This window comes from Labrus bergylta, chromosome 6 (genome assembly GCF_963930695.1).
Source record: "Labrus bergylta chromosome 6, fLabBer1.1, whole genome shotgun sequence".
NCBI classification, from domain to species: Eukaryota; Metazoa; Chordata; class Actinopteri; order Labriformes; family Labridae; genus Labrus; species Labrus bergylta.
This window is the reverse complement of record NC_089200.1, coordinates 6,621,764-6,646,039: the sequence shown is the minus strand read 5'-3', so window position 1 is coordinate 6,646,039 and position 24,276 is coordinate 6,621,764. Positions and strand designations below refer to the sequence as shown.

Genomic DNA, 24,276 nt, shown 5'->3' with positions numbered 1-24,276 from the left:
ATCATGATCTTAGTAGGCTGTTTAAGCCCTTCTTTATGTCTGTTTTGTTTGCAGAGCGAGTTCAAGAGAGTCAGACTGAATGAAATAAAGAAGTTGAATGTAGCGTTAAATGTCTAGATATGATGCACAAAGACTCGCAACACTATGGCTCTCCCAAAAGATAAACGTATTTATTTGAGAATCCCGACGGGGCTCGAAAAGTTATGTTCGTTGATGCATGTAGCAAACAAATAAGTATATCATTGGGAGCCATTGTGGTGCGAGTCTTTGTGCATTATAAGTAGATAAGTGATGTGCATGTTGGCTAATCTTTTTTCAAACGTCACCATACTTCTCTTGTTTTGGAGTAAAAGCTTCATTGTTAAAACATTTACAATACTTTCTTTAAAGGTCATCATAGCAAATCCCCTTGAAGAGATACAGGAGTCCTGTTTATTCTTTAGACTTGAGTTCAGAGACTCTTTAGTAAAGACAGTTCTTGTGTTATAACTTCAGGTAGCCCTTAAAATCCTAAAATAAGACAGGATTTTACTCACAGTAGCAGGGAAACATGTTTCTTTGATAAAGAAAAAGAAAGAATCCAGTATTTCATCTCAGACTGAGATAAGTTCGGTATTCAGACTGTGGTCTGGTTATTTATAGCGTGTGAAGTGTGAAACTAGTTTGATTGTCCCACAGGCAGTTTCTGCAAATTTCATGTCTCATACTTGAAGCCAGTAATTTAAGTGCCACTCAGATTCCTGTGAGTTGCAGCCTGTTTCCGCTCTGTTGCTGCAAAATTAAAAATGGAAACAGTGAGTTACAGCACATCTCCCAAAGTGTCTCCATCTTACAGAAACAGCCGTGTCATTGGATTGAGTAATGACTCCAGCCACAGATGAGGAGAGGAGGAGGAGGAGGAGGGGGAGGAGGAGGAGGAGGGGGGGGGGGGGGGGGGGGGGGAGTTGTAGAAAATCACTTGGTCATGATTTTTTTTTTTCTCCCACAAAAAGAGGAAGACCACGGAAACCACTGGGCATTGTAGGAGCTGCTGTTGGTTTTGGGAAGAGGCCCCGTATAGGCGTCATCCTATCATGCCTGCTTTGATCCGCATGCATTTGCATGGCAGGGCAAAGAACACAGTTAACAGTTGAACGGGTCAGAAAAAAAGGGCCAGCACCAGCGTGGCTTGTTGGTTTTTCTCTCGCTGCCTAAATTTGCTCCACCAAGCGAGTTGCAGATGGGCCGGAGTGAGCGGAGAGAGAGAGAGAGAGAAGGGGGAAGGGAGGACGATGAGGGGTGTATGGTGTGTGGTGAAAAATGTCCATCTGAGATATAATCATAGGTTTACACTTAAAACATACTTTCAAGGAACATTTGGTTAAAATCGGCTGTTTCATTGACCTAATTCTACTTTTTTTGTGTCCATATTGATGTTTAACTTCCTCATATTTCAAGCAATGTGCTTTATCTTAATCTATAAATGTTTTACAGTCTACTTCTTTAAAAATATAAAGCCAGAGTGTTGGGTTACCATCTCTGCAGCGTGGAGTCAGACCAGAGGCTAATAAGCAAACAGCTAATGGATGAGCTCTGAGGGCTGGCGTGTCACACGGCTAATTTAAAAGAGGAGGTGGTGAAAGGGATTACCCAGGGATCAGAGTTCACTCCAAAGCTTGCAAAACAAGCTCAGCCCTCCGTTGTTTCAAATCACAAACCATTTTTCAAGCCACATTTTAATCAAAGGGTGCCGTGAATCTTCTGCAGCTTTTTGTTCAGACGTTACTCTGTTAGATGAGCTGGTAATCTGATGGTGACACTTCCTGTGAACAGGTATAGAGAGGACGTCAGAGAAAGAGTGCTTTAGGATTACACTTTGTTTTGTCTCAGCATTGGATGCGCTCGTTTCTCAGTTTGCATTATTTGTGTCAAATATTGGAAAGCCTATAGTTTGCCTCATCTACTCTGTCGTAGAGGTTAAAGAGTCAGAGCAGGAGACTTTAACTGAGATAGATGGCAAAAGAGACGATTTAGCATCCTAGTGAAAGTTTTATTCTGTTCAGAGGCACTTGTAGAGGGGATTCTATCACATTTTAAAACAGGCATGATGAGCAGATTAACTGTTTCCAGTCTTTATGTTTAGCTAAGCTAACCAGCTCTACAGGCATGAGGGTGCTGATTTTATCACCTTACTTTTAAGGGGAAAAAAAGCTAATATGAAAATGTAACAACATCTTCAGAGTGCTTTTTCTTATTCTTTAATACTTCATTATAGCATGTCCTCTGAGTATTAAGACTGCTGTCAACATTCAATGTAAACAGAGACAGCTGATTTTGTGAAATGCCCCCCAAAAGAATTCAAACATTTTAACATTATCCAGTCCCATCCTCCTCTCTACAGTTTTAAGGAATATTTTGATTGATTGATTGATTGAATTTATTTTTATGTCATGCACATAAAGTGCCCAACCCTCATGGGCTTATAACACACCAGAAAATTCAGTTGCATTGGTTTACATTAACATTTTAGAACATTACAAAGTTGCAGGCTCCTGTCACAGTTCAGTCTTAAACAGCGTATAATAAGGCAAGACTTGCATTCACCTGCAGTTTACTACATTGTCAATGTGAGCACCTGGAAAAAGCCATCCACTTTATTGGTGATATTTCTGAATGGAGGGGTTATTATAAAATGATGATTCTTCTCAGCAGCCATTGATGTTAACATACCGTACAGTCTTCATGGTAAGGAAGTCTCCGGTCAGTTAGTTTGGTAGATCAGGTGAGTCAGTAAAAGCCTATCGGGCTGTTTGGCAGCCTTGTTGGTGCCATCACATCAGCACAAATTGGCTTTAAGTATAAACAGAGAACAACCTCAAAATGTTTACCGCCTGAGCTTCAGATCACACATTATTTACAGCTCCTCCAGGCTGCAGGAACAGAAACAATCAGTGTGAAGCAGTTTGACGTTAAAGCACATTGTTGCGACCTTGGCTGTTGATGAAGCCCTCGGCCTGTTTTGGCCTTTTGAGTGGAAACGAAGCTCCTGAAGTTGATCCAGTGACGCTAAACTGGTTCAGCCGTCCTCTGTCGTCCTCACTAAAATGAAAGCAGCGTGTCCGAGGCCCGCAGCAGTTATTGATCCTAGTTTGTGGTCTTTAATTTTACCTACCCTGACTCGTCTTTTCCATAGCCTACTACTCTCTGCCTCTGCCCCCCCCCCTCCCCACCCGAGCAGTACTCCAGTGAAGACATGGAAAGTCATTAACAAGTGCCCCCTTTGTTGCCGAACAAACACAGATGGTATTTGGCTCACGCATGGGGGGATTAGCTGAACCCTGGGCCGGCTCGGGGAAGCAGGCAACCGCTTTACAAAGAGCAAGCGTGGGTGACGGAATATTTCTTAAACTGTCATCGGGAATAAATGTCGAAGTCTCTCTCTGATGTAAACACATATTACAAAAGAGCGCCGATGTTTCCACAGGCAGGAATGGGGTCCTTTGGGGTTTTTTAATGGGGGGGGGGGGTTGCTGTGGAAAAGTTGACCTAATGAAACCAAAACACAGCAGTGTGTAAAAAGACATACCGTGCCACCAGACAAGGCAGCAAACACACAAATCTCCTCTGGCCCCCCCTAGTGCTGTGGGGGCGTGCATGACAGCAGCAAAGGGAGGGCAGGAGGGAGAACAAACCCCCGTTTGTTCTCCGGTCGAGGCGTCGACTGCAGCGCTGACAAGAGGAGTGACCTTCCGCTTTTGTTTGAACAAGAGGTCAAAGGTAGAGCCGTGCCCCAGTGCATTGTGTGCCTTGTAGTGTTTGGTGGCTCATTTTGGAGCTCTGAGTTTGAATTGATTGGAAGAAGAAAAAAAACCCATTTACATCAAAATACTTGTAGCTGCTGTTGTCTGTGGCTTCAATTGTATCGTGTTTTTGAAGCTTTGTTTTAGGGGACCAGAGGTGGCAGAAGTAAACATTTGGAAAGTCATCTAGAAGTACGGATACTTGTGACTCTACCGATTCAACTTTACACAAGAAAAAGTAGAAACATGGAAATGCACTCACAGTGTAAAAGTACAAATGTTCCCTGTGAAGCACGACTCCACTGACTGTTTCTGTTCAAATCTCACTGACCCTTATGCAAAGTGAAACTTTCAAACCAGACTTTAGGTATAATAAAATAAAGTTAGACTGAAATGAATGATCATGGACTTTGCGTCTTGGATGATGAATATTCTTTATGTCTTCTGTCACTGTGTGTTCCTGCTAGTCATTTTTTTAAGGTCTCTAACTTGTCTCAGAATCAATTTTCACCCGGTCTTGTCTCGGTCTCGGACTGGGAGGACTTTTTTTCCTACCGTCATTTATTCATAATTAGATTTTTTTATCTAAGTGAGTGACATGCCAGCTGCACACAGGATGATGATTTTTATATTTATATATTTATGGTCTTGGTCTTTCCTCGGTCTCACCCTGCCTTGGTCTTGGCCTTGGTCTTGTCTCGGTCTCAGAGCATTCTGGTCTCGGGTATGTCTTGGTCTCGGTTAGTGTGGTCTTCAACACTAGTTCCTGCAACCGACCGGCATCTTAGAACATAGGTTGGCTGTGCATCGGGTCCCCTTTTGGTCAATTGTATTATATCTTTTACCTCTTAGTATGTTTATGTTTGCGGTGCCTGTCACGTAAAAATCCACTCATGAAAATGCCAAGAAACTGTATTTTCAATGTGTTTTTGTTACGTCCATTAAGTCTTAAAATTGATCTTGAAAATGCAAGAAGTAAATGGTTCAGATATTTGTTTTAAAATAGTAAAAATGTGTCAATGCTTAAACTCTCAGGTAAATAAAGTACACATACATAAAAGCTGCTCTTAGCCCCTGCCCTGGTCTAAAGGGGTTTCATGTAACGGTTTGGTCTTGATAATTCATAATGTTGGTGTAGATACTAGATATCTAATGTTGTTCATTATTCTGGTGTGAAGCCAGAGAGTTTAAAAGTGAGAGAACAGACACTCGGCGTGTGCTGGTTGTCAACTTGGCTGTGAAGGAAAGTGAAGCACCTGCAGGGGAGGCAACACCTGTTCACCCCTGAGCCCATGACCTTGTGTATGTATGTGTGTGTTCATGTTTCACTGAGCATGTGTTGTGTATATATATATATATGTGTGTGGAGGGGTGTGGGTGTGTGTATGTGTGTGTGAGCAAGCACCAACTGGGGCAAAGACACCTAAGTAAACAGGAGCACTGACTCATAGCGGGCTAATGATTTACCTGAATGGCTGCATTCTCCTCACTTCAGACAAACACAAATACAACTGAGATTTTTTTTTTTTAATTACTGAAATGGAAAAAAGTAATAAAAATGTATCATAAGTCATCATACATTGCACACAAGGGCATAGAGAGGACGTTTTGTCCCATGATGCGATGCTAACGTTTAACAGTCCCGCTGTTGTTGTGTCTGGATGATCCACCTCGCAGCACGGGGAAGGTCAGAAGGTCCACCATGCTTCAGTTTCCACTTTAAGAGATAAAAAAAAAAAAAACAAGTGGGATGTCTCTGCTTTATGTTAGCATGCTTGTTTTTGCAGGAAAAAAAAAAAGCTCTGATTTGCAGAGATAAGGAGAAAGACGCATAGCTATATTTTTGCTTTCAGGCAGTCTGTTTTTTTTCCTGCGATGAAACAAGCAGATTATTATTATCTCTGTGAAGATAGACAACAGGAAGCTGGAGGATGTACTCAGAGCGTTTCAGTGTAATCTGTTTTGGAAATCAGCACGTCTAGAGGAGTGTTAAAGGAGAGTGAGTGCACCTTGTGTTTGAGTGTCTTTCTGCTCATACCAGATTTCATGCCAAACTAGATGAGATCAATGATAAGAGAAGATTAGGAATCAAGGAGTGAAAACAAAACGTGCCGCTACACATCAGCTACACAAACCAACAGCGCACATAGGATGTGTCCAATTGCAGCGATGTTTTTTTATGATGTTTCCATTGCATGTTCGCCTGAAGTTCTTGTGAAGTCTGACCCCGCTGACTACATGGGCGGTTCTAGGCAGGGGCCAACAGGGGCCAGTGCCCTGTAACACTGAGCTTGGTCCCCCCATGTGGCCACCCCTCCAAAAGGAAGAACCGCCCTAGTATTTGACTCAACAATCTAGCATTAAATACTGTTACTGAAACAAATATAAATCATGGTATTATTTTATGATGTGTGCTTTTATTTGGCATAATATATATATATTTTGAAAGCTTTGTCTATTTTTCACCCGGGTTTAATGTTCCACTCTGACAAAACAACTGGCCCCAGTTTGGCCCCCTCAGTAAAAGTGGTCTAGAACCGCCACTGGCTGACTTCCAGCTGTCATTGCGAGGGTGAGGCCTACAAAGTTCACCCAAAAGCTTGTTTGGCATATGAGCTTTTTTTTTCTTCAGAAAGTCACTGACTGCAACAGGAATGCACAACATCGCTGTGCATCATTGTGCGTGTTTGTCAGAACAAGTCAAATCTCAAGTTCAGAGAAAACGGTTGTTGTTGGGATCGTAAAGCAAGAGGAGAAAGTATTTTTCTTTAGAGAGTGTATCTGGCTTGAATCAGACTTTATGTTCTGTATGTTTCTTTCAAGTATTTCTCTTTTTTGTGGGAACACATTCACAACAAACAAACACTAGACTTACCTGACGGACCCTTTTTTGTGTCCTCTGTGACCTCACACTTTATGTGGCAGATTTTAAGTACAGAACTTGAGTTTTTAAATATTATAATAATTTAACTCAAACCAATGTCCTTAATAACTAATGAAGTAGTTTTGTGCCAACAGATGTTACAATGAGATTTATTGTGATGGCTGAGCGGTCTGATCAGGATATGATGTCCCTACAGGTTACAGGAGCTTTTGTTTGTGCAGACATGCTAATGCTAATCTGAAGCTTTGTCGTGTAACAGTGAACTGACACAGATCCGTCTTTCACTCTTTTTAATCCTGTATTCAAAACTCGCACGCCCGTGTAGCCGTTTGAAAAGAAGAAACAGAAAAATGGAAGTGTCGTCACCTCAAAACACTGACATGTATAGTTTGAAATGTGTTTACTCTCCAGAGATTAGCAGGGTGGTGGACACACAATGAAAGGTTAGAAACAGACTTGAGTGTCTTCGAGCCTCAGGGTCCTTCAGAGAGCGACACAGGGATTTACTGGGATTTAGAAGTCAGCGTGTTAAACTGTGCCCTCTGTTCTCCTCACTCGGCCTAAAGGGATGACGGAGGATTTACAGGGAGTCGTATCGTAGTTGGCTGTATATAGAAAGCAACAGGAAATACACCTCATTTGAGATAATCCAGTCATGTACTGCTGATATAGTCTTCTATTTAAAGCGTCCTAATGAGTGTCACAAACGAAAGCTCAAAGGATTGTGTCCCTATTTTTGGAATATCTATGAACAGGATGATGGTTGACGTGGATCTAAATGAGTTTACATGTGCTGCAAACTTATTGATATTGTACTCTCTATAAGTAATGTATGTGACAACGTTTATTTATCTTACATGTTCTGACACTTGATAGCATGATTCTTTAAGAAAGCATCTCCAAACAGAACATATCCACCTCATTCAAATGAGGCTTACACGCTGTTCTAATGTAGCGCTGTGTTCAAGGCTTCACGTCGTATAAACACAGAGAATCTGACTAATAATTTCCTTTTCAAACGCTTTCATGTCAAACCGTAATTCTGGTGTAAAAAAATTTTTGGTTAAAGGCTTTATATGATTTTAGATAGAAATCAAGTATATCCTCTGAAAATAACTCTGTGAGTCATGACTGTCTACAATGGGTGTAACACCAGAGTCCCACTGTCTGTGATGTTTTCAGAGTTGTCAGAGTCCTATCTTCAGTTTGTTTACATCGCCGGGACGGCCGGCTGACTCCTCCCCTCGTGTATAAAAGTTGTTTAATTGAGGGACTAGAGAAAAGAAGAATAACATACTGTACTCACTGCTTAACTGTGTTTCTAGATCACGCTCATTTCAGGTAAATTTACATGCAGTGTGAAGATACCAGCATAATAAAGATCGCTAGCATTAGCATGCTAACACAACAATGCAGCGCGAGTTGTTTTGGTTTCATGCTGGTGCTCAAGGGCGACATCTACTGGATCAAAAAAATCACATATAAAGCCTTTAAGCATTAGCTACGGTTGAGCGACAGCTAACACTGGAACAACCACTTCCTAGATTATGCTAACATTTCATATTTCAAGATTCAATAGTAAAAAAAATTGGTACTTATAACAAACTAAGGAAATACCGATACAGAGATGTGGTTGAAAGCGCGACAAATAGCTTCATAGCTTCTGGGTTATTTACATTTTTTTTTAAAGATGTTGTAATGTCCCTTCAGATTTTAACTACACACTGTCTTTTCAGTTGCTTCTTAATCAGAAAGCAATTCTTTAAGAATCCCATTCAGCTTCAAACTCCGAGTGGAGAATATAGCTGCCACGTTTATATTGTCAAATATCTTCACACTCAGCATTTCACCTGATTGATGACAGAACATGGCAGGTGCAGAAAAACAGTATGATAAAATGTACACATCTCCATGGCTCTGGTTTATACTACTAAATGTTTCAATACAAGAGGACAATGAAAAACACAAATCATCCTCTATCCAGAGATCCAACAACCCCCCCCCCCCAAAAAGGAAACATGCCTTAAACTAAATCTAAATATTCACATGTCAGTCCTGAATTAATCAGCAGCGTGATACATTACAATGATTGTGCCAAAAACAAAGAAAGAAAGAATCTCAGAGCATTACATCCACAATACTCAGCATGAATATTCATATTCCACTGCGGCATGAATGTACCACGGAGTTTGTGCCAAGAAATAAATGAAGAAAAAATAGGCCCAGCCTGCAGAAGATAATCCAACGTTTTTAGCATTTAAATGTGGAACAAAAATAGCAACAAAAAAAAATCTCTGTTATAGTCGCATGTTCTGTTTATTCAAGACATCACACAATCATCTATCAACGCCTACAGGATCTATCTCTTTGTCAGTTTTTATTGTCAGACTCTGCTTTAGCACTTTGAATCTTTTCTTTCAGTAGTCCGCGTTTCAAATTATTCGACTGACTTTAGTTTTAGTTCCATTGTAAGCCATATTAAATCCCGCCCCCCCCCCCCCCCAATATGTGTATCACTATGTTCTCGTTATGACATCACATCAAAGAAACGTACACACATACACGCTCAAATATTCCTCCACAACTGTGTCATTTCCTTTCGTTTAGGATCAGTGTGTTCGTTTGGGGAGTGACCAATGAGCTTTGATTACACATCCCCCAGCTGTCTCTGAAAACTGATCCAGGCTCGTGCAGAGGGAACAGAGAGCACACACTCACCACAAAGAGCTGTCACCGTGCCAACAAGCCTCTCTTATTCCCCTATTTATTCTTCGTTCTTTTTCTTTCTCCCCCGCCTCTCTCGCCTTTGATGAAGGGACATGCCGGCGATATTTCAGGGGCTTAGTGGAGAAAGACAGCGTGGGTTTCATGTTGTCCCGTAGCTTTTTGTGTGAAGCGCAGGAGGCTGAAGTCACAGGTGTGATTGTGCTAAAACTGTTGGCTGCAAAAATCACGGCCGTCTCTAATCAGGCATTTTGGTAGATGCCACAGGATCACTAAGGGGAAACAATGGGTGCTCAATTCACAGCCAAGAGACTGGGCCAGGTTCTGTTATTTAATAAAGCGAGATGGCAAACTGTGATTTTTAAGAGTTATACATGCCATCCAAGAAATCTGATGGGAAGAGCGTTGAGTACAGCAGTTCTTCTGTTCTGAATACTGGAAATTAACAAACTTCATGATCATTATAGAGAACCAATCCATCACACTTGCTACCAAAAGCAATTGTACGCTCACTGTTATTTATCTATCTGTATCATAGTCTGCATTAAACATGGGGGTAGTCTCAGTGACATCACCAAACCGGCATTGTGAAGCCCAAAGACGGGCGTCGCCATATTGGAAATGGTGACTCCACTTAAACTTTTGGCTAATTCTGAAACAAGCAAAGAGCTGGAGTTGAGGTGGGCATTAAGCCTTCTGGCAAACAGCCACAATGAGCCCACCTGTCAGTCAGCTCAGCCGTGCAAAAACTCTTCAGAATAATCAAAACAAATGTGTTGTAAAATATTTGACCAATAAAGAAATGAGTTATAAAGAGCAAAAATGATTTCTACCAGGCCGTAAACATGTTTATTTCTGCTGTGAAAAGGGCATTTTGACATGAGGACTAATAAGGATTCATGGTTTTTGGAGACTGCCTCAGGTGGACAAGCGAGGAACTGCAGTTTGTTGCAGTTCTGCCTTGGCTTTAACACCAGAGTTTGCTGCTTGATTTGTTTAATGGATACAAATATAAAGATTAATGTTCAGAGTAGCTAGTCCAGCCTACCTTGTAAACATATGCAAAGTAGAAAAATGTAGGAAAAAAGGTTGGTTGCTTGGTAACCGTCTTGTTTCATTCAAGTCACAGAGGAAGTTGTACTAATAAATGTACTAATTTATTGTTTCATATTAATTTTTAAAACGACACGCTGCTTTTTAAACTTGTATTAAAGCAAAATAGAACAGCTTGTGTACTTACTCCAAAATTTCCGCAAGGCTGAGATTACCTTCAATGACTGACATTCAGTATAACAGCACTCCCCCCTGGTTTGATATTTCGTATTACACAACAGTTAGGTCCAGGAAAGAAGTTGTTCACAGAGTTTCTCCATTCTCCTTCAAACTTTCAGGAGTACTGAAGGACTATCTGCGTGAGCTGCCCTACCCGCTGATCACCAAGCCGCTGTACGAAGCCGTGTTGGAGTCCATGGCAATTAGGCCTCTGCGGATCGGAGCTTCGGGCTGCGAGAACGACCAGGCCGACTCTGAACACACGGTCAGCCTGCTGGACAACCTGCCGGACGTGGAGAGGGTGAGACATGCAAAGCGCACATCTTCTGATTCGTCTCTCAGACATCAGAGTTTTTGAAGGGGCTAACAGTTCTATAGATAAATATGATCGTTTGTTTTGGGACTCTTGCAGAACTGATGTTCATTATGATAACATTTTTCTTTTCTGTGTGTTTTTGTCCCACAGATGACACTGCGGCGTCTTCTCGACCACCTGAAGTTGGTAGCGTCTTACCAGGAAGTGAACAAGATGACGTGTCAGAACCTGGCGGTGTGTTTCGGCCCCGTGCTGCTCAGCCAGCGTCAGGAGGCGTCGTGCCACACCAACCGCGTCTTCATCGACTCCGAGGAGCTGGCCAGCGCGCTTCACTTCAAAAAACACATCGAGGTCCTGCACTACCTGCTGCAGCTCTGGCCAGGTGAGAGACAGTTTGAGTGATAACGATCATCAGGCCTGCCTTTAATCAATGTTTTTATTAACTTGAGGCTCATCTCAAGCTAAAACAGCAGCAACAACTACGGTCTTCTTCACTACGTCAACGCAAAACAAAACACACAGTAGAAACCCCCCCAACACTGAAAAAATATAAAAACAAAACAAAAAAGCTCAAGAAAGCAGAGATTAAGTATATTTTTATAATAATATAATACATTTCCTTCCACGACGTAATCACAAAAATAGTCTAGATCTAGATCCTCTAAAACAACTTGCAGCTAAAATAATATTAGTGTTAAAAAACTGACGCATTTGTTTTTGTTTTTTCTACCTGTCATATTGATTTTGTACATTTTTGTTTTGGGACTTTTCACATGTGCATAACACTCCTGGGACTGTATTCACAAAGCCTCCTAAGTACTTAAAAGTTGCTCTTAATGAAAGAAAATTCTTAGAGTCTGGACATCTTCTCAGAACTTCCCCTCAAAGTTAGGACTGGATTCTTGTAAAGATGAAAGTCATTCACAAAGCTTCTTCGCCCTCAAGAGAGCTCCTAAAGTGTCAAACTGTGAGGAGGACTTTTAAGAGGCTTAAGAGTTTCTCAAGCTGAGGAGAGAATGGAGAAATGTTCTGCAAACACTTCATGAAGAATATTCTTATTGAATCATAGTTGGACTGAACAGACGCCAATAACTTGTGCAGACATTTCAATCAGCACAAAGTGAGACGTGCATGTTGAGTTTCTGAGTGCTCACCTCCACAAGTGCATCCAATCACTAATTAAGGATCTTATCCTGCTGATACAACGATCAGCATGTGAAGAGGCTGCTGCTCGTGTGGGCATGGGATTGGAGCTGAGTGAACTGAATGTGTGAACCCAAATTTGAACCTAACTTTATCCAGATTTGTCCAGCTAGCTTCCTAATAAAATTCCTGCAAGAAGTCGGATTGACGTTTAAATTGCTCAACCATTGAGCAACTCTGCTCACCAGTATGTTCTGTTCCACTCTTTAATTTACACTGTGAATATAACCATTTATTACACATAGCATTGATAAAGAGGTAATAACTGTCATCATAGCTTCAGATTCTATTGCTTTGTCCCTGATCTTGGACGTGTAAAAGAACAACCCAGGAGGGTTTTAGGAGCGGACTGTACTGACATTTCCTAGAAATCTTTCGAAATGCATGTGTGAAAAGGGCTTTCAAAACTGAGGTTATGAGTAATCTGTGATAAATGTGGTGTAAATATATAAAGCCTATAGCCCTTTATGTTGAGTGGCTTGTACAGATCAGTGCCAGCTCTGTGGTTCAGCTCTACAAAGTGCAGAAAGGGCGGGGCCGCTTTGATCCTTGAGGTTATCCGCCACTGGCACGACTTCAGCTCCGATAGCCACGGGCAACCATCTGTTGACTTCCTCAAAGATAAAAAAAACTCTCCACAGACCGCTTCATCGTTAGACGCCGAACCAATCCCAGCTCAGGGAATAAACCCCAATGTAAACCAAACTTTCTTAAGATAAAAACACCGACCCAAGGACAGAGAGCAGACAGACAGCCAGCACCAGCTCCTCGCACCACGGGTCACCAGTCTGCCTGCACAGCTGCTCTGTGCCAGCTGCAGCTGTCTGCTCAGTGTGAGAGACGAGCGAGCCCACCGATTAATCAGCACTGAGGAAAAAGAGCCGCAGGGGGTAAAACTTGTATCAGTCACAGAGACTCATTTCATATCTTTAACCTTGGAGATTTGTCTTTTTTTAACTTCTCTAATCAATCTGTGATGAAGTCAGAGGTGCACTGACAGTCTCAGCCAAGAAAGACAAATTTGACAAACATTACAGATATAATGAGGAACGAAATTATTGATTTTTGGACTAAACTTTGATTTTATAATGCTTTGCATACAAATGTTCCAATACAGATACAAGTGTTGGGATCAGCCTCAGATACAGTCTGAAATGCAGTACTCTGTATCGACGAGTAAGCTGGTGATTCATCAAGATACCACAATTTACTCACCACTTCCATAAAAATCAACTGATTGCATGTAAATTATTGTGTCATAAAAGCTAACAATCAGTGTAGTGCCAGCTGAGAGTGTAACGTTCGTCAAAGCAAAAGTTAAAAAAAAATCTGTGTTTTTTTAACAAAAGATGTCTTGATTTTTGTTGCAGATTTTTGCCAGGGTGCTTTATATAAGTCAACTCTAATAATCAGTATGCATGCCAAAATGTCCCTACACAAAACTCACATGCATCATCAAACATAAATAAAAAAAATCAACCCCTGAAAGATTCATTTGTGCAGAGATCTTCCCTGTATCTGTTAGTTTAACTCTTCAAATCTGCTGATTGTTGTCTGAAAAGGACTGACTCTGTGTCTAGTCTTGTCTTACATTGAACTGCATCCTGAACCAGTTTTGGGTAAACCGCTAAAGTGAAGCAGCCTTCACCCTCGACATGGACTTTAGGAAGACAAACAAACGGAGAGGAAACAAAAACAGCTGAATGAGTCTCGTTTGTCAATTCAATAATTGCAGGTAGCCAAGCGTTTACGAGTGGAGTTTCAAAGATAAAGCAAAAAAAGTTAAGACAGAACACACATGCAGAGAGTGCAGGAAGGACGGTGGGGTCAAGTGGTCTGAAGAAAATGGTTTTAATCATTGGTTGTTGCCTGCACTTGTCCTGCACTCTTGCCTGCAGCTGATGTCACACACGGCTAGTGCCTATAATGACCTGTAATAACCTTGACAGAACCTCCCGTCCAGGTTCAAGCCTTTGTTTACACCCTCAATGACATCTCCATCGGCCCTGCGTCCCCCCGACTCAGAGCGAAGGAGGAATGGAATCGTAATTAGAGACATTCCATGTTTTTTAACCTTAGCCCTCAGCCCCTAAAGCTTCACCTTAAAATTTCACAATCATTACTGAATACTTTCAGCCGCCCTCTTCACGCCCTTAACGCACACATACCTGAGCCTCCGGGGCATCGTTGCTCAAGCCTGAAAGTGTGCACGTCTTCGGGCGATGGGCGGAGTGAGGAAGCATGAGCATATGTGTGTTGTAGACGCTGGGGAGAGGGGGGGGGGGGGGGGGTGTGTTAAGTGTGAATTATGTATTTTGCCAAGAGTCTGTGTGAGCAGATGGTTAGACAGACAGGAAGGAGAGGAGAATGTGGGTGCATGTTGTGTCTGGGCACGTGTGTTTGTATCTTGTATTGAGTGCAGGGATAACAGTTCATCATCCGACAGCTTTACTGTGTTCAAGAAAAATCAGCGCTTTACTCGTTTGTGTCAAAACGCTGCAGTGTTTGTGTCTTTATGTCCTCTGCTGACAGCTAATGACTTAATCATACCATCAGTGACTCATGTCTGAGATGTAAATAACACGTTGCCTCTGAAGCGGGGAGATAATTTCAGTTTGTTTTTTGGTGATAATAGCGTGTGTAGTGTGTGTAGCCTCGGCAGAGCATCAATCCAGCAGCAGCAGCAGCTTCCAGGCAAGGTGGTTCATTATTTCACGATTATTTTTTTCCTCTAACGGCACGATGTAACTTGTAATTACGTTGAATAAAACTTGATCCACAGTGCGCACTCTGAGCATTTCCCTTTTGAACTACTTTCTACTTAGACCAATCTCCCACCCCTCGTCTACTCTCTTGGCCTTCTTTCCATCCCCCGCTCGAATTAAAAACAAAACAAAAAGGTGATCGTGCCGTCGCTGTTTTAGCCCCCACTATTTTGGAATCGACTCCCACTCACCTTCAGATCAGCAGAATCTTTGGACACTTTCAAGAAGCATCTTAAAAAGCCCACCTGTACAGACGAGCCTTCATGTAAACCCAAAACACCCTTTCTTGTGCCTACTCTTTTTGTGTGTGTGTGTGTTTGTGCATATATGTTTGCCTTGTGCGACTTTGTGATTTATTTCTGCACATTTGCCTCACTGTATGAATTTTTTGATTGCTTTTATCTGTGAAGCACTTTGTAACCGTGTGTTTAAAAAGTGCTATATAAATAAAGTCTTACTGACTTATAATCCAGGTGGAGGAAAAATCGAGAGAGACGTATAAAAGAGAGACTTCTTCCATGAAATCACCCTTAAACCATCATTGTATTGTTGTTGTTATTTCCAAATACAGAAAGATCTTCATGTACCTCTGGCTGTTACCTGGCACACATGAGACTGTGACCAATCTTATTTTCCAAGCTCTTGGCATGGAAGTGAACAAGTGTATTTTTCATAATGTCGACCAATTCCTAAAGGATATAAGCTCAAGACCTAAAATAACTCTGCCTTTCTTGTGTCTCTCTCCTCTCTTCTTCTTTAGTCATAGACCCCTACAGTCAGTCCTCGTCCCAGCCTCCTGCACCCTCCTCCGACCTGCAGTCAGCGCCTCCATTGCGTCGGAGAAAGGAGCGCCCCCAGGTCCTGAACCTCTCTGAAGCGGAGATGGCCGGCGTCCTGCGTCCCAAACCGGGGCGCCTGGACAGCCCGAGCAACCGCTACGCCGGCGACTGGAGCGGTTGCGGAGAGCGCTACTTCCCGTCTGACCTGCTGCCTCCTCTGAGCAAAGAAGAGGCGGACTATGACGACGTGCCCTCCGAGGACACGGCTGAGGAGGGGCAGGTGAAGGCCGAGGACGCAGAAGAAGATGGAGAGCAACATTTTACAAGCCCTGAGTGTGATGATCCCTCTGAGCTGGAGAAACCTCAGAAAGAGGAGGTGGTGAATGAGGAGGAAGAGGAGAGAGAAGAAGAGGAGGAGAAAGAAGAAGAGAGTGATAGTTCAGGCAATGGGCAGATGTTCGAGGACAAGGAGGAGGAGAAGGTTTGTGAACACATCCTTCACCCTCGTCTGCCCAAAGAGCACACGTACCAGGCCTACATGAAGATCCAGGACATCAGCCCCGTGCTGAGCAACCGGGTCAACCTGAGAGACCTGCAGGAGAGCATCGACACTCTGATCGGAAACCTGGAGAGAGAGCTCAACAAGAACAAGCTGAACGTCGGATACTGAGACGTTCTTTACCGGTAAAGGTGCTTCAGGATACGGCTGCAGTGTTTCCGTTGAGATATCGTGCTGTCACCATGGCAGCATGCTTCAGTGCTGCTGTTAAAATCTAAAGGACGAGATGTAAAGAGACGTATGGGGGGGGGCACTTCTGACATTAGTACCTTATCCACTGACATTCCATAACATTTTTTTTATTTTCTTTACATTTTGTTGACTGTCTAACTTTATGTTGTCGTCGTCGCAGTCCTGGTTCTGTGTTCCATGTTGTTGCTTCTCTTCTTATTAGAAGAACCCATTGACCCCTCAGGGGTTTAAAAGGTGCCTTAATTGTGTGAAGGTGGTTCGTCAGAGGAAAATCCACCCTTAAATAAAATGTATCCCCTCATAAGATCGTCTAAATGATAGATATATGAAAAGTTACAAATTCACTAAAGGTACTATGGGGCTTTTAAACTGTGACACTGATGCCAGCCAACATCCCAGTGTTTCCAGAGTTTCCCCCCAAAAAGTGTTTTCTTGGAAGGATGATGACGCAGCATTTAGGAAAAATCTTGAATGGAGCAGGACATTTCATATTTAATCATTGGTTTCCAGACAAATACAATCATTCAATTGATGTAAAAGCAGTCTTGTCTTTTAGATGACGCTGTAACGTCGAGTATTGTAAGTTTGAATAGTTCAAACCAGGATCATAAAAGAGTAACGTGTATATTCTCTTTGAGGGTGGATTTCCTTCTTTCTTTTTTTTTTTACGGCAGCAGAGAGCTTTTTCTATTGAGGTATGAAACACTAAATGTTGTTCAACAATAATGCACTTAAAAGGCAGGCAGTAGAGTAGATTGTCATTTTAGCTCATACATTTAAAAAGATTTGACTGAGTTGACGGAGAAACCTCTCAAACCTCTCTGAACATTAAATTCTAAAGGAAAGGGATTAGTGAGTACTCGTTTGTCATATTTGGGGAAATGTGCTTTTCTTTTCTGAGATCGAGATGAAAAGATGAATACCGCTCTCAGTCATGTTTGCTAAATACAAAAATTGAAGCAAGAGGGTTTTTGGAAATTGAAACTGAAGCCAATGCGAAGGAGCAAATACTGCAGTTCCTCAAGAGGCCACTAGAGGCTGTTTCCTAGAAGTGAGTCAATCCCCATAGACCCCCATGTTAAAAAGTCTTCCCTTTACTGCAGGATGTTGTTTACAGCCTGGTACAAAAATGTAGTTGTAAAGACCCAAAAGTTTGTTTTGTGTTTGTACCAGGCTGTATTTGTTTCCGTGGATTGAGACGCCTTCACAGCCGACCTCAAGTGACCTCGAGGATCTGAAGTTTTTTGATTTTCTTGTTGGCTTCATTTTGTCTGTTATGAACAATAAATAGCTAAGCTAACGTAAGGCTGGTTTATGTCTTCTCACCAGCTCTCTTATCTCTACAGAAGTACATTTTCCCAAGATGTCAAACAATTCCTTTAAAAAAAACCATCAACCAGTCACCTTTCTGCTTCTCACAGCTTCTTTATTTTTTTTATTTTTTGGTATAACAGTGAAATACTCACAATGTGAAGCACAATTTACAGAGAAGCAGTGGAAACTGTTAGCAAAGGGTACGACTAAGCTAGCTGCCTAAATCGACAAAGGACGTTTTCAGCAATCCAGGGATTCAGAATGATCAGTATTTAACCTATATATGTATATAATTATATAAATGTATTCGGAGTATATTATTTTTTACAGCTTCTATTTCAATGGCGTATTTAAATACTTCTGATGACCTCTTAGTGTTGTAGCAATAGTTGCTTTCCCCTTCCCTTCGAGCTACCTGTACACATGTTTATGTGCTGGACTAATGGTACAACTTTAGCTGTAAAATATATGAAAAAAAAATTGTGCTCTTGCAGAAAAAAGTGATATTGTTATTTTTATTGTATTGTGTATATATTTGACATCGTGTCGTGTCTCTGGTGGACTAAGCTGTATTCATGATGTTGTTGTTTTTTTTAAAAAAGGTACCGAACGTTGCATGGTCAAAAGCTTTACTGATGTGAACAAGGCTCCTTCTCACCTGCCTTTGTATTTGATATTTATGTGTAAAAAGACTTATTTTGGTATGTGTGCTCATTTGCCCTTCACACTGTTCCCTCATTAGACTGATGACTGCATGTTTAATACATTATCAACTTTTTCTCCAGAGGACTTAGAGGCGGGTTGTCGTTGTCTTTTGTGTGTTTGGTGATCAAAAAAAACCACACCTGACAGAAGCTCTTCCAAATTGTATGTAAAAATAAAGAATATCCACATTCGTCTTAGCATATGACCATGTCATTCAAATGCCAAAATCTCCATATCGAACCGTTACCAAGTCTTATCTTAGAAAAAGGATGGTCTTTAAGCAAAAATTTAAAAAAGGATATTTGCATACCTGCATTATCAACAGCATGTTTCAAGAATTAAAGATGTGTATTTATAAAAAATAAAAAAAAACAAGAGAAACTGACCTAACCATTAAGTGAACTGAGGTGAGGAATCTAACGTTCAAACATTTCATTGGGCTTAAAAAGGATTCACCCTGTAAACCTTTCTGTGTTTAGTTGGCCTTTATATTTTTTATATTTTTCCATTTATTTTCCCTCCTATGTGGTACTGTCACTTTAAGACGGTCCGGTGAAAGTGATTTCCAGCAGGGTTCCTTATGAACCATCTGGTAGCCAGGGTGACACACACACACACACACACACACACACACACACACACACACACACACACACACACAAACACAAAAAAAACAGGGCCTTTTTTCCAGAATAGACACCAACATCAAGTTTATAGCATGTCGAGTGACCAGTGAACCTCTCCGTCAGAGAATATTACACCTGCAGCTATCCTCTGTTTGTCCTCTATTTCCTCTGGAGAAAAAACCTCACATGAAAAGCTAAGACAAAACAGAACATTGCTTTGTATTGATCCTGAGTAATTGTATGGTCATAATAAAGTATATTATTTTACATTCAATTGTGGACTGTGCTGCTTTTTTTTTGGACAGATTTAAAAATTGGTCATTGAATTCTGATTTTCTGCCGTCTGAACTTCCATGTCAGAGATATTTCCTTATTTTACAGTAAATACACTTTAACGCCTCAACAAGGTTTTAGTTCAATAATCATCTCATCTTAAGACTGGCAACAAATCGTTCCAGTCATTCTAAATTACCAAAGGGTTGGTATAGACAGGAATAGTCCAAAACCCCTTTTGATGCCTCAATAAAATCAGAACATGAAACCATGCAACCAAGTTCTAAGCTGCTTGGCTGCATGGCTAGTTCAAACATCTAACCCGTGAGGAACCTGGTCCCTCTTAATTAACAGACATCTGGAAGGACAAGATTTAGGAGACATTTTTAGGTACAAAGAAGAAGAAGAAGAAGAAGAAGAAGATGAAGATATCCTTAATTAATCCCTCTAGGGGAAATTCATGTGTACACTCTGTAGCTGATTCATGTTACACACAAAGGCTGAAATACACACAAACAGGATCCTTTGGACTAATGGAGAGATGTCAGAGAGTGAGGGGCTGCACATAAGAGAGCGCTCGAACAGTTGGGGGTTCAGTGCCTTGCTCAAGGACACATTTGCTCAGGAAAAGAACTGGCACCTCTCCAGCTAGATCATTCCCAAATTTGGGGACTCAAACTGGTAGCCCTCAAGTTCCCAACACATAAATTGCTACAGATTGAACCACTGCTGCCCAACTGTCCAGTCCTGTTCTGATAGTGGACTTATAACACTGCACACCATCACCACGATACAAGCTCATTAAACCCACCCAATATAACACAGACGGTTGAGATTGGCCAATCAGGTTGTTTTAGATGGTGGGAACCAATTGGCAAGAGAACATCATCAATCATAATCATCACTTTTTTTTCTCTTGTGGTTTGAATGACCAGAACAACCCCAAATTAGTAAATCATTAGAACTCACTCAACCTAAATCACTGCAACAGGATTTAACAGATCTGACTTTGCAGTGGACTAAACAAAGGTAGTAAATGTCATGTAAATGTAAAGGTTTGCATGACAGTCAGAATTGTATGTTTTTAATTCCCAAGCCAAGTCAACATCTTTTAACTTCTGCAAACACAAACCTGCAGTCCATTCATAAAAGGCTTTGTGATGACACAACATATTCAAGCGGTTTGCTCAGTTTACAGTATCGGGTCATGATTATGTTAAATTGAGGAAACCGGACTGTGTTTTTTTTTTGTCTGTTGATTCTTTGCTTTGTTTTGCAAGCACTGAGAGAGCAGATAAATAACACAGGGAATTGCCCTTGTTGGCTTGTGGGAATCTCCCAGAACGACTTCCAGCTTCAGGGACATTCCCAGGACACAGCTGCATTTAGCCGTCCAGTAAAAAAAAAGGCTGCACTTTCACTGTGACTCCGAAAAACCAACATAACCGGGAGCACTAGTGAGATGTGTACAATTAACCTCAACTTGGAACAACGTGTACCACAGGTGGAGACCAAAATAGAAAAGCAGAAACAGTTAAATTTCACTCTAACATGAAGTATTTCTTTCCCCAAATGAGACGCTGCCCCAGCTGAGGTGATACACATCTCTGGCAGTTAGCACGGGGGGAGTCAGAGCAGCCGCGGGCCTGTCAGCACTAAATGGTTTTTTAAGCCTCATTTGATGTCACTACTGTGGGTTCAGATCATGTTTTTTATGGCTGCCTTGGAACAAGTATGAGAAAGCTTTAGGGTACAGAATGTACACATACCTGCCTGAGCCCTGCAGACATGGTTTATTCCCCCCAATGAAGTCGAAGGGAAAAAAATCTACCTGCAGTAAACCACATTAAGATTCAGACTTTAGTGGAGATGGAGCCAAATATTTCACTGACAGTTTAAAAGTACGACTTAATGAGAATAATGCTCCTTTATGTCTGGAGTTATGTTTGGGTCTTTTACGATGGAAAACTAGTAAATTAACTCGTGATATTATTTCTTAGATTCTAAATTCCAGCTTTTAACTTCTTGAAAAAACACCTTTTAAATATAGACCCATGTGTTGACTCTGAACATTACAAGAGTCTATTTTAAAAAGCTCCTCATCCGTGTTTGACTTTCAAAGCAGCTTTTTAAGTCCCAATAAAAGCAGGAATGAAACCCCATATGCAGACAGATGTAGACATAATAACACGGAGCCTTGTTTGAATAGTCAGGGTCGCCACTCGATATCAGCCTGTCTGTCGTAGTGAACTCGACTGAACTTTTGCTCATTTCTAAATTTGGGAGGGAAGAGATCTTTAGGTAAACATCCTTGACAGCCACCTGCATGTGGAACCAGACCTTTTCTTCTCTCCTCTGTTCCCTTAATCTCTGCTGACCTTTGAGTCCGCCACACAAACACATGGTCTCTGTTTCAGACCTTTTTCTGGAGTGGTTTTAACCGTGACAATACAGAGTTAAAGGTCTTGGGGGGGGGGGGGGGGGGGGGGGGGATTGCATAATTTGATGAGTGATAAGACATTTAAAATCCGCCATCTGAAATTGAAGTAGACTGTTGTTGAAATTCAATTAAGCTTTTATTTTGTTGAAACAAGAATATCACTGACCAGCAGCAATAATCACAACCAGTTGAAATAAATCATTTGCTAGAAAGCGATACAAAATCCAAAAGCAAGTTTTTTTCTTTTAATATTTTACACTTTGCATTGACTAAACACATTTTAGTCTAAGAAAGTTTTCAACAAGAGATGGGTCAAATGTGCTCTCTCAGCTCCAGATTGAATAAGAATAGGTATCTGCCAAAGACAAAACCAGGAGGCTTTGGTGCTGAACTGCGTTGGTTCAGAAAACACACAATTCTAATTTATTTACACAAAAGCCCATTTGAGGGACCAATGTTGCAATTTAGCATCCATCCAAATGTTATGATACTTGCCTTGGATTGCTGTTTTCAGCTCATTGATGCATATAGTATCTGTCCCTATCAAATAAACCATAAAATAAAATAAAAATAAATAAGAAAATTGGCGCTGAAAATGGCGTTAATGGACACAGGCCTTTAATTATAAGCTCAATGTATGTCACCATAAACCATACAACCATACAATTCATGCGTATCCTACACTGTGAAACAATCATTTGAGCAAGGGAGTGGTCAAACTCCAAGTGTGCTACTTTTTTAGCCATATGCCACTATAGTTTTTTTTCGTCCTGTAAATCGTCTCTTCAGTTGTTGATTAATCAGGAAGCTGTGAGTTGATCAATATTCTCTTTTTGGTTGACAACAGTAAGACTTTAGCATCCAAGCTTTGTACCTCAAGTTTGATTTTAGGGAACAGCTGCCTCGTATGAAAATGATTAATCACATGCAAGATTTTCTGTACAGCAGTTTTTTTTTCTACTGTGAAAATCTCAATAATTTTTAACAATAGATTTACATCACAACGTTAACTTGGTAATTTTAGTCATAAATATTTAAAATCACAGAGAATACTTTAAAACTATAACATCAAGCAGGTGAAAAATCTCTGTATCTTATGTTCAGGCTAACACCAGAGTCAAAGTGTTGACTCAAAGTCAGACCCAGCACACGACCAAAACACGGTGAGCACTTTCAAACAGCCGTCTGGTACTCATAACAAGGATTACCACAGTGAACGTCATTATGTACAAATTACAGTCACATTCAGCCCGCTCAATCCCTTTCTACGTCTTTCATTGGGACGTGTTCAGAGAGGCGGGTTAATGTTCCCCTACACATACTATACCTCCACTCCTTATGAACATGAGCTAAGCCTCGGTAATTGCTGGGAACTGACCCTGGGTACACATTCCATACATGCAGTGCCCTTCAGTAAGAGCACTATGAGACACATTTGACTAAGATCCCAGCCTTCCTCATGTGTTTTTTTAGGGGGGTCTTTTGTTCCTTCAGCGTCCAGCGTCCCTGTACTTGGCAGCCTATCTGAGGGGCCTCGGTGCGGATCTCTTGACGCACCGCTGACAGATCGGCCTGTTCTGGACCGCGGTGATGATGAGAGAGCAGACCAGAGAGGGAAAAAGGGGGGGGGGGGGGGGGAGAAGATGAGAGGAGAGCGAAGGTGAAAGTGAAGAATCGAGAGAAGGAGAACACAGGAGAGCGGCGCTTCAGATCCTTAGAGGGGCCGTGGGCCTCACACAACGTAGGGCCCTCTCCTCCCTCAGTCCTCCCTGCCTGGTGCCCTCCACCGCCCTCCATTGCTCTGTCACTCAGGACTAGACTATTTCATTTTAATAAGGCTAATCCCTCCTAGAGGTAAGCTGCTCATCACCTCTCCCTCTCCGCCTCCTTCAGAACCAGAGCAATCCCCTTTCAGCGTGAGGACAGGATGAGGGAGAGGGTTTGGTCCGCTTGATAGGAGAGAAAAATGTGAAAGGTGAGACTGAAAAGAGGCCTTCGATGGCAGCTGTGGTCGGCGCTCAAAGAGAAGATTTGGGCCTCTGTGGTTTGATAAAGTTGCAGGTGGTTCACTTTTTTGTAAGGGATTCCTCCTCCGTCCAAATCGTAGCATCATGCTGATAGGAGGTGCTGTGATAACTTTGTTCTGCGCAGAGGAAGTGAAGTCCTATCGTCTGCCTCCTGTCAGCAGAGCACTCTCCACCTGTCAGCAGGAGACTTTACCTGCTGCTTCACACATCTGACTCCATCGTATGCATTTTTAATTGACATTTTGTGTAATGAAGAACACAGAAAGTGATCAAACTCGAGCTGATAGAGTGCAACAAGTTAGTTATTGTTTGCTATGTCATAGTGCAAGCATGTTTTTGTCGCCTCTTGCTTTGCAGTTTGAAATATTAAAATGATTTATTCAGACTGAGAACTAGAAAAAGTAACATTTTGGTTGTG

At 41.6% G+C, this 24,276-nt stretch overlaps 1 protein-coding gene across 2 annotated transcripts in view; it reads left to right on the top strand.

Annotated features, from left to right (window-relative positions):
- syde2 (synapse defective 1, Rho GTPase, homolog 2 (C. elegans)) overlaps positions 1 to 19,123 on the top strand; it is a 52,491-nt gene extending 33,368 nt beyond the window's left edge. For both annotated transcript variants that reach the window (XM_020633739.2, XM_020633740.2), the window contains exons 6-8: positions 10,779 to 10,960; positions 11,126 to 11,357; positions 15,704 to 19,123. In XM_020633739.2, coding sequence (XP_020489395.2) covers positions 10,779 to 10,960; positions 11,126 to 11,357; positions 15,704 to 16,392 — 1,103 coding nt within the window. In that variant the 3' untranslated portion in view covers positions 16,393 to 19,123. The remainder of the gene's footprint in view (positions 1 to 10,778; positions 10,961 to 11,125; positions 11,358 to 15,703) is intronic.
- Positions 19,124 to 24,276: the final 5,153 nt, after the last annotated feature.